The sequence below is a fragment of the Salvelinus sp. IW2-2015 genome, linkage group LG36, assembly GCF_002910315.2.
Source record: "Salvelinus sp. IW2-2015 linkage group LG36, ASM291031v2, whole genome shotgun sequence".
NCBI classification, from domain to species: domain Eukaryota; kingdom Metazoa; phylum Chordata; class Actinopteri; order Salmoniformes; family Salmonidae; genus Salvelinus; species Salvelinus sp. IW2-2015.
This window is the reverse complement of record NC_036875.1, coordinates 40,424,014-40,438,275: the sequence shown is the minus strand read 5'-3', so window position 1 is coordinate 40,438,275 and position 14,262 is coordinate 40,424,014. Positions and strand designations below refer to the sequence as shown.

The 14,262-nt window shown below is 45.7% G+C and overlaps 1 protein-coding gene across 1 annotated transcript in view; it reads right to left on the bottom strand.

Annotated features, from left to right (window-relative positions):
* LOC111959903 (serine/threonine-protein kinase 24-like) overlaps positions 1 to 14,262 on the bottom strand; it is a 48,722-nt gene that overhangs the window by 8,293 nt on the left and 26,167 nt on the right. The window contains exons 3-8 of the mRNA XM_023981746.2: positions 6,415 to 6,471; positions 6,176 to 6,284; positions 5,921 to 6,078; positions 5,071 to 5,256; positions 4,642 to 4,787; positions 4,322 to 4,454 (exon numbers count right to left, since the gene is read on the bottom strand). Of these exons, the coding sequence (XP_023837514.1) occupies positions 4,322 to 4,454; positions 4,642 to 4,787; positions 5,071 to 5,256; positions 5,921 to 6,078; positions 6,176 to 6,284; positions 6,415 to 6,471 (789 nt within the window). The remainder of the gene's footprint in view (positions 1 to 4,321; positions 4,455 to 4,641; positions 4,788 to 5,070; positions 5,257 to 5,920; positions 6,079 to 6,175; positions 6,285 to 6,414; positions 6,472 to 14,262) is intronic.

Sequence of the window (14,262 nt, the reverse complement as noted above, 5' to 3'; positions counted from 1 at the left end):
ATGAACGGTCGCCAAATACATATCCACTCGGTCTGTTACAGGGCGACTCCATGGAAGATCATTCACATTTAGATCGTGCGGGTCAATCAATGATCATGAAGAAGGTGAGGGACTGCAGCCAGAACTGACCACGGCAGGACCTGGTCAAATGGGACCTGAAAGAGTGGGACGACAATCTCAAAGAATTACCATTAGTAACACACACGCCGTCATGGATTAAATCTGTTCAGTGCAGCAAGGTCCCCCTGCTCAAGCAGTTGCATGGTCAGGCCCGTCTGACAGTTTTGCCAATCGGCTACCATTGTTTAGTCTGGAATGATCTGAAGGTATGATGCAATTATTGTGTGTCAAGTAGGATACATTTGGTCTTGCTTGTATAGAGAAAGAGGTACTATAATAGAGCTTTTTCTGAGGTTATAATTCTAACATTATCTATAACATCTTGCTTCTTAGAGTTTTGGTAAGTTGTAGTCAAGCACGGTGACGCTGGCAGATGTATCTCCACCCAGTAAACGTTTAATACTTCATGCCCATCTACATGGCACTAGGAGTGGAAACATCATATTCTTTTTGAGGGTATGCTCAAGTCTTTCTGCAACATTAAGGATTTGATGAGGCTTAGTTATTATGCACTGTGATAGGTTGAAGGAGTGTATGTAAGGTCTAGGGGAATTTTGAGTTGTATTCTGTGCGAGTTATCTTGGCGACAACTCCTTCCCTCTCATGTAGATGCAGGGGTTGAAGACATGGGTCGTGGCTGGGTCCTTCCAGCATGACATTACGACCCGAAACACACAAGCCAGGGCAACTAAGGAGTGGCTCCGTAAGAAAGCATTTCAAGGTCCTGGAGTGGCCTAGACAGTCCTCCAGACCTGAACCCAATAGAAAATCTTTGGAGGGAGCTGAAAGTCCGTATTGCCTCCCAGCGACAGCCCCGAACTGAAGGATCTGGAGAAGGTCTGTATGGAGGAGTGGGCCACAATCCCTGCTGCAGCGTGTGCAAACCTGGTCAAGACTACAGGAAACGTATGAACTCTGTAATTGCAAAACAAAGGTTTCTGTACCAAATATTAAGTTCTTGCTTTTTCTGATGTATCAAATACTTATGTCCATGCAATAAAATGCAAATTAAAATACTTAAAAATTATAAATGTGATTTTTGGATTTTTGTTTTAGATTCTGTCTCTCACAGTTGAAGTGTACTATGATAAAATGACAGACCTCTACATGCTTTGTAAGTAAGGAAAACCTGCAAAATCGGCGGTGTATCAAATACTTGTTCTCGCCCATCTGTGTATATGAAAACTGACGGGAGAAAGCATGTGGTATGAATATACACACTATGGCGGCATGAATATACACACTATGGTATAAATATATAGACTATGGTATAAATATATACTGAGTATATACAAAACATTAAAAAACACCTGCTCTTCCATGACAGACTGACCGGGTGAAAGCTATGATCCCTTATTGATGTGACTTGTTAAATCAACTTCAAATTAGTGTAGATGAAGCGGAGACAGGTTAAATAAGGATTTTTAAGCCTTGAGAGAAGGATTCAGAGGATGAATGGGCAAGACAAAATATTTAAGTGCATTTGACCGGTGTATGGTAGTAGGTGCCAGGCGCACCGTTTTGTGTCAAAAACTGCAATGCTGCTTGGTTTTTCACACTCAACAGTTTCCTCGTGTGTTTCAAGAATGATCCACCACCCAAAGGACATCCAGACAACTTGACAACTGCGGGAAGAAGCATTGGAGTCAACATGGGCCAGCATCCCTGTGGAATGCTTTTGACACCTTGTAGAGTCCATGCCCGACAAATTCATGCTAGTCTGAGGGCAAACTCAGTATTAGGAAGGTGTTTTGTACACTCAGTGTACACTACGGTATAAATACTGTATACACTATGGTATAAATATACACTATGGTACAAATATACACCATGGTACGAATATACACTATGGTACGAATATATACTATGGCATAAATACACTATGGCATAAATACACTATGGCATAAATACACTATGGTATAAATACTGTATACACTATGGTATAAATATACACTATGGTACGAATATACACCATGGTATAAATACACTATGGCAGTGGTATTCAAACTTTCCCATGTGGTACCCATTTTTTCCCCTGCAGAATTTCTGGGGACCTCATTTTTTTCACCCCAAATCCAATGACAACCTGAAAATCAATACATTTAGATTTTTTACATTAACAAATAACGTTGAATTCATGACATTTTCATCTGTTAACAAAATGAAAAGAAACAAATAAACACATTTACTTAATAACATTTTATTTTTCAAAACCAAGAATGATGCCACTGTGCTCTTGGGGTCCTTCAATGCTGCAGAAATGTTTTGGTACCCTTCCCCAGTGTCCAAACGTTTGACTGGTACTGCGTACGTGCAGCTTGACATTATCGATCATAGTCTGCTGCTGGAAAAATGTGTGTGTTATGGCTTCACACCCCGTGCTATAATGTGGATAAAGAGTTACTTGTCTAACAGAACACAGGTGTTCTTTAATGGAAGCCTCTCAAACATAATCCAGGTAGAATCAGGAATTCCACAGGGTAGCTGTTTAGGCCCCTTGCTTTTTAAATATTTTACTAACGACATGCCACTGACTGAGTAAAGCCAGAGTGTCTATGTATGTGGATGATTCAACACTTTACAAGTCAGCTACTACATCAACTGAAATGACTGCAACACTTAACAAAGAGCTGCAGTTCGTTTCAGAGTGGGTGGCAAGGACTAGGTTAGCCATAAATATTTCTAAAACTAAAACCATTGTATTTGGGACAAAACATTCACTAAACCTCAACTAAATCTTGTAGTACATAATGTGGAAWTTGAGCAAGTTGAGATGATTAAACTGCTTGGAGTAACCCTAGATTGTAAACTGTCATGGTCAAAACATATTGATGCAGTAGTAGCTAAGATGGGGAGAAGTCTGTCCATAATAAAGCGCTGCTCTGCCTTCTTACCAACACTATCAACAAGGCAGGTCCTACAGGCCCTAGTTTTGTTGCACCTGGACTACTGTTCAGTCATGTGGTCAGGTGCCACAAAAAAGGACTTAGGAAAATTGCAAATGGCTCAGAACAGGGCAGCACGGCTGGCCCTTGGATGTACACAGAGAGCTAATATTAATAATATGCATGTCAATCTCTCCTGGCTCAAAGTGGAGAAGAAATTGACTTCATCATTACTTGTATTCATGAGAGGTATTGACATGTTGAATGAGCTGTCTGTCTACTCTAAACTACTGGCACACAGCTCGGACACCCATGCATACCCCACAAGACATGCCACAAGAGGTCTCTTTCACAGAACAGACTATGGGTGGCACCCTTACTACATAGAGCCATGACTACATGAAACTCTATTCCACATCAAGTAACTGATGCAGCAGTAGAATTAGATTTAAAAAACAGATGAAAAAAAACAGATGAATAAAACACCTTATGGAACAGCAGGGACTGTGAAGCAACACAAACATAGGCACATGCAAATACTTAAGGATAATCAAGGAGGAAAATAATGAATGACGTGGTGTGTTCCTTCCATGGAGTTGCATTATTTTCCAGAGAACGCATAGAGCCCCGAGTTGATTATCCCTTTTATACCATGGCTATAATTTAACATATTTGCCGGTAGAAATGTGTTCAACATCCACTGAAGTAGCTAGCAAGTTTCACTAGATAGCTAGATTAGTTGCCGTGGTAACCAAACAAACAGACTTGCTAGTTGAGCTAACCAAACCRATCAGTCCTAGCTTGCCATTATGAAAACAACATTTCAACAATGCCAATGTTTTAAATTTGACTTTTGCTTTCAAAAGCAGCTCAAACGAAACATGTAAAAATTAACTACAGCCATTGAATTCTACCGTGTGTTATAGGGAAATAATGAATAATGAGGGGGTGTGGTATATGGCCAATATACCATGGCTAAGGGCTGTTCTTAGGCAAGACGCAATGCAGAGTGCCTGGACACAGCCCTTAGCCGTGGTATATTGGCCATATACCACAAGCCCCGGAGGCGCCTTATTGCAATTATAAAATGGTTACCAACGTAATTAGAACAGTAAAAAAAAAAATTGGGTCATACCATGGGGTATACGGTCTGATATAACACGGCTTTCAGCCAATCATCATTCAGGGCTCAAAGCACCTGGTTTATAATATGGTATAAACATACACAATGGTATGAATATACACTCAGCTTAAATCATAATTTGGGGTGAGGATAACCATGATAAACTAWGTTGCATGTTTCTCTGCCATCTTACCTTGTTCCTCTCCGGCTCATCAAACTGGGCGGCACCATTCAGGAACTTCTTGGGGTCCTTCTCCCTGATGGTGTTGAAGATCCAGTCATCATTCCCAGAGTCGTTCACTCCAGACGCCTGGCCATCCTGCTCACTGACAAGACATAYAGATAACCTTTAGACAACCTCACATGGAAACACAGTCTGAAGCATATTAGTAAACTGTCCCAATAAACAATCTGGTTTAACAACCACTTGTGTGTGAATTGCCGAGGAACGAATGACCACGATCGGCTAAATAACATTAAAGGACTTTAATGGATCAAATGATAATGACTTACGAGTCCGACTCGTCGTCGCTGGAGTCCTCCCGAGACTGCTCTGCTTTCCACTTCTTGTACTTGTCCACCAGCTCTGAAAGGTAGGACGTCTTCTTGGCGTGCCGGATGATCAGCTTGTGTTTTAGCAGCTCTTTGGCAGTTGGCCTCTGAGGAGGAGCATAGAGTCAAACAAGTGTAAACATTGGATGTGTTTTCTAATGTACAGAGGGTTGACTTTCTACATTTTTGTCATTTAGCAAATGCTCTTATCCAGAGCAACTTACAGGAGCAATAAGGGTTAGTGCCTTGCTCAAGGGCACAGACAGATTTTTCACCTAGTCGGGTTTGGGGATTCGAACCAGCGACCTTTCGGTTACTYGCCCAAAAGCTCTTAACCGCTAATTAACAAAATGCCCATTTGAGCTCAATTGCTCCCCAAAKACCACTTACAAAGCTGGGCTCTTTGTTCAAACAGGCTTCTATGAATTCTTTGAGGGGTTTGCAGTAGTTTCCTTCCAGAGTGGGCGGGTTGTTCTTTGGGATGACGAATAAGACCTTCATAGGGTGYAGCTCTGAGTAGGGTGGCTCTCCTTTGGCTAGCTCTATGGCTGTTATACCTAGCGACCATATATCCGCCTGCGACACAATGATAAAAAAAAAATACACTTTTGAGAAAGATTTTTAGAACAAATTCATCACAATTCCACAACGGACTTCAAAATCTCATAGCAAATATCAATAGGGATGGTTTGTGATGCAAAGGATATACAGACAGCATGATTCACAGAATGAAAGTGATAACACTTGAGACACTAGAGATTTCTATTCAAAAGATGGAGACATTTTATATTTCACACATTAGCTAGTAACAAACTTCACACCCGCTAGAAAGGCCCCACTTAGTAGGCATATATATATATATATCGTCAACGTGGTGGCTCTGGTTTGCCGCATGGTGTTTCATATGTTCGATCTGTGTGCAGTGCTGTGCACTGGCTGTAGTGTGATCACAGCAGGTTACAGAGCTGAAGCTACCTCTGCAATGCCTCTACTCAGCAGAACAGTGGAATTCAGACAGAAAAAAAGAAAGAAAAAGGTTTATTGGACACTATTTTGATTTGATTTATTAGGATCCCCACTATGAAAACAAAGTTTGCACTAAACATTTTATTGACAATTCCACACATTGCCTATGACACATTATAACACTTGCACAAACCTATGAACAGATATGTCATCTTAACCTAGAACCTGAAAGAGACGACCTAGAACCTGAAAGAGAGCTTGTGGTAMTTCTGACCTTTGAGTCGTACGCAGACTGTTTTATGACTTCAGGTGCCATCCAGAAGGGAGTGCCCACGAACGTGTTCCTCTTTATCTGYGTGTCCGTTAACTGCCCCGCCACTCCAAAGTCTGCCAGCTTCACGTCTCCTTGCTCCGATAGCAACACGTTAGCGGCTGGGGGCAATAACACGAACTATGAGATTTACCACGGTGGCCAGTCAGTTGGATATTCATGCTGCACTGTATGGCCATAGRGTGTTCTAAACAGTACCTTTAATATCTCGGTGGATTTTCTTTTCAGAGTGCAGGTACTCAAGTCCCCTCAGGATCTCTCTGAGAATTGTGGCAATCTGGGTTTCGTCCAAGGCACCGGGCTCCAACTGAAAGAGAAAGCAGGAATAAAGTGTCCTACTGAACCTTGACGGAAATGTGAAGATGCCTTTTTGGTTAGGCCTGTGCTACATCAATGCAATCATACTGAGGAGTTTACTATACTGTAGAGAAACTTACTAAATCCAGAGCTGATCCTCCTCCTAAATATTCCATAATAATCCATAATTTTGCATCCTGAAATTAAAGAGAGAATGTTTTAATCATAAATCATGTTAAGTCTTTATTAAAACAGATCAACATGTACTGTTATAATTTAGCATCATACTGGAATAGAGTGGAAGGGGAAATTAAATATAAGATGAAGACACAGTTTACCAGTTTATAATTCATATTAAATGAGAAGCTTAAGCTAAGCACTTCAGCAATCTCTTCTCCCGGTGAGCCTAGGGGTGTCAATCACAGCACATCTGGCTGCATCAGGGATCATGTCACTTAAGGTCTGAAGCCACAACCGCCCAGTGACGGCTGGAACAACCGCCCAGTGACGCCTGGGACAACCGCCCAGTGACGCCTGGGACAACCGCCCAGTGACGCCTGGGACAACCGCCCAGTGACGGCTGGGACAACCGCCCAGTGACGCCTGGGACAACCGCCCAGTGACGCCTGGGACAACCGCCCAGTGACGCCTGGGACAACCGCCCAGTGACGCCTGATGACGCGTGGGCCACAGCCGCCCAGGTGACAGCTCGGACAACCGCACACAGTGAGCGCGCTGGGACAACCGCACCAGTGACGCGTCTGGACAACGCCAGGTGACGCATGACACCGCCCAGTGACGGCTGGGACACCGCCCAGGTGACGCTGGACAACCGGCCAGTGCGCCTGGGAAACCGCCCAGTGAGGCCTGGGACAACCGCCCAGTGAACCCTGGGACAAACCGCCCCTGACGGCCTGGGAAACCGCCCAGTGACGCCTTGGACACCGCCCATTGACGCCTGGGAACGCCCAGTGAAGCCTGGGGACGTACCGCCCAGTGACGCCTGGGAGCACCGCCAGTGACGCTGGGACACACCGCCCCATGACGGCTGGGACACCGGACCGCAAGCCAGTGACGGCTCGGTGACGGACCGCGCGCTGACGGCGTGGGACACCGCCAGTTGACGCTGGGACAACCGCCGCAGTGACGCCTGGGCACAACCGCCAGTACGCCTGGACCAACCGCCCAGTGAGCTGGGACAACCGCTCCAGTGACGCCTGGACACCGCCCAGTGACTCCCTGGGACAACCGACCGGCCAGTACGCTGGGACACCCGCCCGTGATCGCCTGGGACAACCGCCCAGTGACACTGGCTAAAGATGCAGTTCAAAATAAGCACATTAAAAAATACTATGCATTTAGCAGACACTCTCTATCAGCGTGACGTTACATAGTGAGTGCATACTTTTATACTTTTTATGTATCTTTATTAATACATGGTCCCCCGGTGGGAATTGAACATAACAACCCTGGCATTCATGTGCCAATGCGCTCAATTGAGCCACATGTGCCACTTTTGTACTTTGAAGGAAGGAAATTAAGCCACTGCAAGTCTCCTGTACGTTCATTTAAGTATCACTGCCGGGTTCGAGGTCCGGTCTGATAACACTACCGACATTTGAGGTAACTTACTAAAAGCAGACTGATAACCTTGAGAGAGATGGCATAATACAAAATATGTTGTAAAGCAGAAGGCTAAGGCCTGCAGGTCAAAGAAAAGGCATAAGCTAGGATGTTAGTCTATAGAGTCTGAGTGTGTTTATTGCAGCACACACTATACACAAAAAGACACTTCTTCCATTGCGCGTTGATGATTCCATAAACCAGTTTGGTTTCCTTCCCCAGCCTCCTGGCCTGCATCTCTGCCTTCCCAGCCTCCCTGGCCTGAATCTCTCCTCTGCCCAGCCTCCTGTGCGATCTCCTTGCCAGCCCTCCTGGCTGAATCTCTCCTTGCCGCCTCCTGGCCTAGAATTTCTTCAGCCTCGCTGGCTGAATCTCTCCTCAGCTCTCGCCTGGCCTGAATCTCTCCTCTTCAGCCCTCCCTGGCCTGAAATCTCTCTTCCGCAGCTCCCTTGACCTGAATCTCTCCTTCGCCCAGCCTCCCTGGCCTGAATCTTCTCCTTGCCCACAGCTCCTGGCCTGACTCTCTTCAGCCCCTGGCTGATTCTCCTTACCGCTCGCTGGCTGAATCCTCTCCTTCCCAGCCTCCCTGCTGAATCTCACTTCCCAGCTCCCTGGCCTGAATCTCTCCATTCCAGCCTCCCTGGCCTGAATCTCATACTTCCCAGCCTCAACCTGGCCTGAATCCTCCTTCCTCAAGCTCCTGGCTGAAATCTCTCCTTCCAGCCTCCTTGGCGAATCTCTCCTTCCGAGCCTCTGGCCTGAATTTCCTCCAGCCCCGCTGACGCTGATCTGGCCTGAAGATCTGCTCCTTCCCAGCCTCCCTGGCCTGGATCTCTCCTTCCCAGCTCCCTGGCCTGAATCTCGCCTTCCCAGACTCCCTGCCTGAATCTCTTCAGCAGTTTGCCATAGCTATAACCAGCTTTATCCTCAGTAGTGAGATGAACAGAGCATTTTCATATGTAACCAATGCAAGACAGAGTGGAGCGAAAGTAATGGGCTCTGGAACGGTGCTGTTAACTGGAGAAAACTCCTCTTCAGCCCTGGGTATTTACAACACATTTGTCATGCAAAGAAAGAGCTTTTCAAGAGATGTTGATGTTTCTGGAATGACTGTGGCAGGTCGTCAGGTTTCTTGACTTAAACTGCTTTGAAAATCAAGACAGTTTTGAATATTTCTGCGCCAAATTTACTGGGAACTTCGGAGCAAATTTGACAAATAATGGATATGATGTGTGGCAAGGTGGTAACACTTATTCAATGAATTCCAGCTGTGTGGCTGCGCAAATGTGTATTAATAGGGTGAAGACATTCAACAATCCAATAATCATAATCTTTCATTTCATTGAATTGTAAATGTTTAATTTTTTTTCACTTATAACGTGGGAGTAATTGGTGTATGATCATGAACAAATCTAATTTACTGCTTTTAAATTTCATTTTAAGGCAGAAAATGTGAAGACTGTGCAAGGCGTGTAGACTTTCACTAGCACTGTGGCAACAATACCAAGGAGTTTAAAACAGTAGCCTATTGCCTAATAATGAGTCAATAAGAAAGCTATGATCAGGCAAATACACATACCAACTCGCAGAATACAAACTTGGAAGTCGGGGGGAAATACACTAAAGTTAAGAAACGGTATGTGGAAGCTTCAAAATTTGTAGATTGGTCCATTTCAGCCACACCCGTGCTGAATGAGTATAAAAAAATCGACCAACTATCATAGCCATGCATTCTCCATAGGACATATTGACCGTGAATGGCCTTTTCTGAAAGAGCTCAGTAGACTTTTCAATGTGGCGAACAGTCATAGATTCCACCTTTTCAACAAGTCCAGTTCTTGCCTACTAGAGCTGCCCCGGTCAACTCTAAGTGCTGTATGTTGTGAAGTGGGAATTGAATCAGGAGCAACAAGTAGTCACCGCGAAGTGGTAGGGCCACACAAGCTCACAGAAGGGACCGCCAGTGCTGAAGCACATAGCGTGTAAAAATCATATGTCTTAGTTGCAAGCACTCACTACAGAGTTCCAAACTGCCTCTTGAACAATGTCAGGCACAATCAACTGTCTAGTTTGGAGTTCATGAAATGGTTCTTCTAATGGCCGAAGCTGCGCCACAGACCACAAGATCAACCATGGGCAATGCCAATGTCGGTCGAGCGGTGTAAAGCAGCCGCTATTGAGGCTTGCAGCTAGGTGCGAACGCGTTCTCTTGGCGTGATGAGAGTCACGGCTTTAAACATCTGCAGTCGACAGCCCGATCTTGGGTCATTAGGCGGATGCAGGCTGAAGGTACGCTGCCGAATACATGTGCCCAACCTAGGTAAAGTTAGAGAAAGGGCTTCCCCACCATTTCAGAATGGCAATGCCCACGCACCAAATTGAGGTCCATACAGAAATGGTTTTCAAACGGTGTGGAAGAACTTGAACTCCCTGCAACAAGCATGACTCACCATGAACCTCATGGGGATGGAATTGGAGCCACTGCGAAACCAGCCTATCGCGAAACCTCATAAATGCTCGTGGCTGAATGGAGAGCAAGTCCCCTCAGCAATGTTTCAACATTAGTGAAAGCCCGTTCAAGATAGAGTAGGGGCTTGTTCCTAAAGGGCAGCAAAGGGGGGGGGGGACAAGTTCATATTAATGCCCCATGTAGATTTTGGAAGAGAAGTTCATAAGCAGGTGTCCACATACATTTGGTCATGTAGTGGTAATCTGAAAAGTATAGTGAGTGTAAAATAACAAATTGCAACCTTTTGTCTGCACTGCAACATACGGCAAATCTCTGCCCTGAAGGTGAGCAATATTCTGTTAAATGGTGTGCCATGACTGTCTGCTGCAGCTGTGACATTCCCTTGTAGACAGGTAATCACCTGTCGGCCCAGTGGTGATGTAGGATGAGTAAATAGCCGCTGCAAGACTGAGGCCTGTGCGTGGGACGAGAACAGACTAGGGTATAGAACCGGCCGTGAGGTGCGAGTGGGTCGACTGATGTATATGGGGATACAGACGTGATAGGCATGAGGGATTAACGCACACTTTTACATATCGTTAGACTTGTTTTGTTATGGAGCGATTACGGCACTGCGGCTAGTCGGCAGTCGTCGCCTTTACTTGCGAACCGTCAGAGGCAGTATGTAGAATTAGGGCAGAGCGTTTGGTCAATAGTTCGGGATGGCTAGTGGGATGGTGTGAAGAGTGTCTGAGATGCACACTAGAGCGATATGTGCTGTACTGCGATTAGGATGCAGACGTGGAGGGCATGATAGTTCTGCATGGCGTTAAGCGGGGTGCGCAGGTAGACGGTAGTATGGGTTCTTATTGGGTATAGGGAGCGAGGTTTATGTAACTAAGAGAATGAGCTGTAATTGGGTGAGAGAGCAGCCGATTTAAAGTCATCGGTGCGGAGCACGAAGTATCTTGAAGTTAGGCTGGAGCGTACTGATAGGTTCTCGGGGTGGACAGCAATATAAGATGAGGAGTGTAAAATTGATAGTTGTGTATGAGCATGTCGAGTTAGGAGATGGGCTCATGATGCGCTGGTAGGCACGTACACAATATGTTGAGGTGTTTGCTTATTCCCGCCCGATCATGGGTGGCCACATTTAGAAAGGCAGCCAAGCGGCTTCAGCGGGCTGTGAAGCGCTAACTGTAAGGTTTAATATATGCACGTCAGCTCAATTCGAGCAGAGCGGGTTAAGCTGTAGAGCTGAAGTCGTTGGAAGTACGCCGGGATAGACGAGCAGTAAGTACATAGTACGTGCAGAGCGTTGTGTCCTAGAAGCGAAAGGTCACACATTTGTCATGAAGAGCTTAAAAACGTGTTGAAAATAAGCGGAGCCTAATTTTTTTTTATTTTAATCATATTTTTACCAGGTAAGTTGACTGGAAACAATTCCTTCATTTACAGCAGACAACCTGGGGAATCAGTCTTACAGGGAGAGGGGATTGAGATTAGGTAGACTGAGGCATGTGTTGTGGGAATTGCGGTAGGGCCAGGAGCAACTTATGTCGGGATGATACCTAGTGCGCTCTACTTTTTAACGAAGGAGGTAAGCATGGGAGACTATTTGAGTGACCTAGTCAGATAGAGGCAGCAAGAGATCCCCATTCTTAAGAATGGCGTGCACAGTCGAAAGACGGCATCGACTCAGCAGCTGGAGCAGCGCTAAGTGCACGCGCAGGTGCAGAGTGTGCATATCGCCCAAGTCACTGGCAACTGGGGGCATTAGGGGAGTATTGTTATTTATTTTGTTTGTGATTCAAATGTAAGAGTAAGGTCTCCGCTACATCGATATGGCGGCTACGCACGTGCAACACCTAGAACGATATGCTGGGAGCCGCAGTGTACTGATTGACAGTTAACACGGTATGCTGTCAGACCAGTTCTACCCGTGATATGGAGCACTCAACCCTGCTTCCTTCAGGAAGACTGCAAGCCGATCAAGTGGGATGGCAGATTGATGGAGACATAGAACTAAGTGCATAGGCTCGATAGAATAGCGAAGTGAGGATATGACATTTCAAGACGATTTTGCGGACAAACGTGTAGAGACATTATGTGGTGGTAGGAGACAAACACAGACTAACGTGTTCTATGGAGCGCCATACCTGTAGTGACGGAGCCCTGTCTAGATGTGGAACAGAGAGGGGATGCACTATCTGGTGAGTTAAGCGACCACAAACTAGAAAAGAGGGAAAAGACTAAATCCATTCAAGAACAACGTGGGAGGGTGTGAAGTAATGTCCGAGGGTGGCGGTCGACTTTTGACTTTGGACCAACGGAGTAGAAAGTTTGATATGGAAAACACAAAGTTAGGAAGCTGAACTGTTGGGAACCTTATTTACTGGTGGATGCGTGTGTAGTTATATATAGTAGTAGCAGCATGTGCGAGGAAAATGTATGTTGATACATGACGGATTTGTTGGGCAGGTATTTCGGCTCGCTATGAGAAAGCAGAGCGTAAAGTCGGTGTCAGTAAGTTGTGTATCATAAGGGTAAGTACAGTCTAAGCACAGCATGTGAAGAGTAAGTGAGAGAGAGAAAATCACGCGAGAATGATGAAGATCCTGAGAAAAGATGCGAGAGGAGTGTGTTGGATTTGTGGGATTAAGAGGTAATTAGTTTGAGAGCGAGGTGGGTCAATTAGCATGAAGCAAAAGGCGAGAGATATGACTACATCAGAATCGAAGACAAAAGCAGCAAGCTCTGATATATTGGTAGAGGATAACTGTAGCTTGTAGTAATTAAGAGATGTCATTACGGTGTTCGGATCGTGTGTAGGGTGCTATGGATACGAGGTAGGTGTTCAAGCACACTGCGAGCAGGAGTTTTGGCCCACTACGCCCAACAACGACCCTTCTCCAGATCCTTAGCGAGGTATTCGGGCATGTCGCTTGGCAATTACGGGAATGTTCGGTCTCCCTCGCATAAAGATCTTTCCTTATTGGTGTCAAGGTCTGGAGACTGGCAGGCCACTCCAGGACCATTGAGAGTGCTTGTCTTAGGCGAGCACTCCTGTAACTACGAAGTATGATATGCTACTGCTAGATGTGTTCGGGGATCGTTGGGTCATGCAGGGTTCGCTGCGGATGGAGACACCAGCACCGACCATCTTCAATGCCATTACTGAGGAAGTTAGAGGTTGTTGGTGAGCAAGATCTCGACAATAATGGCCCATCGTCATCGAATACCTCCCTCATGAACGGGTGCAGTCTGATCCTGTCAGCCCATGTTTGCAGAAAAGCATCGCTCAAATATGACTGTTTCACCTCCCATGGCTTTTTCACGGTTTGGATGGTGCTTGGGGTTGTACTCATTCTTCTATTCCCCAAACACGGCCGAGTGGAGTTGAGCAAAAAGCTCTATTTTTTGTCTCATCAGACACATGACTATTTGCGCGCCATTCCTCCTCGTTGGATCAATTCCAGAATGGTCATTGGCAAACGGCAGAAACGGGCCTGGGAAGCTTTGGGCAGTGGCTTGAGAGCAGTGGGGGATCAGTATGCAGCGTGTCGTCTGAGGTGTGAGGTATGGATCGTAAGTCGATAGCGATCTGCGGATGTGATTGTAGGGTGAGGGAATGGGGGATGTGATGATAAGGCAGTCGAAGTGTGTTAAGTTCGCAGGTGGCGGCCGATAGTGGTATGCTGAGGAGATTACTTAATGGGGTGTGTTATGCTCTTGAAGACTGCGTAGGCGTGTCAAGGCCTCGGCTTCACAGATCATTGTTTGACTCAGGTCCTGACGTCGCTAGGCAGTCGTGAGGCGCTAGTCTTACCTATGTGCGAGGGTGGGTCTACACTGTACGCCTCGACGGATTGCGATCGGCTCGATTGAATGCCCGAGGTGAGATCTTGCGCCATGG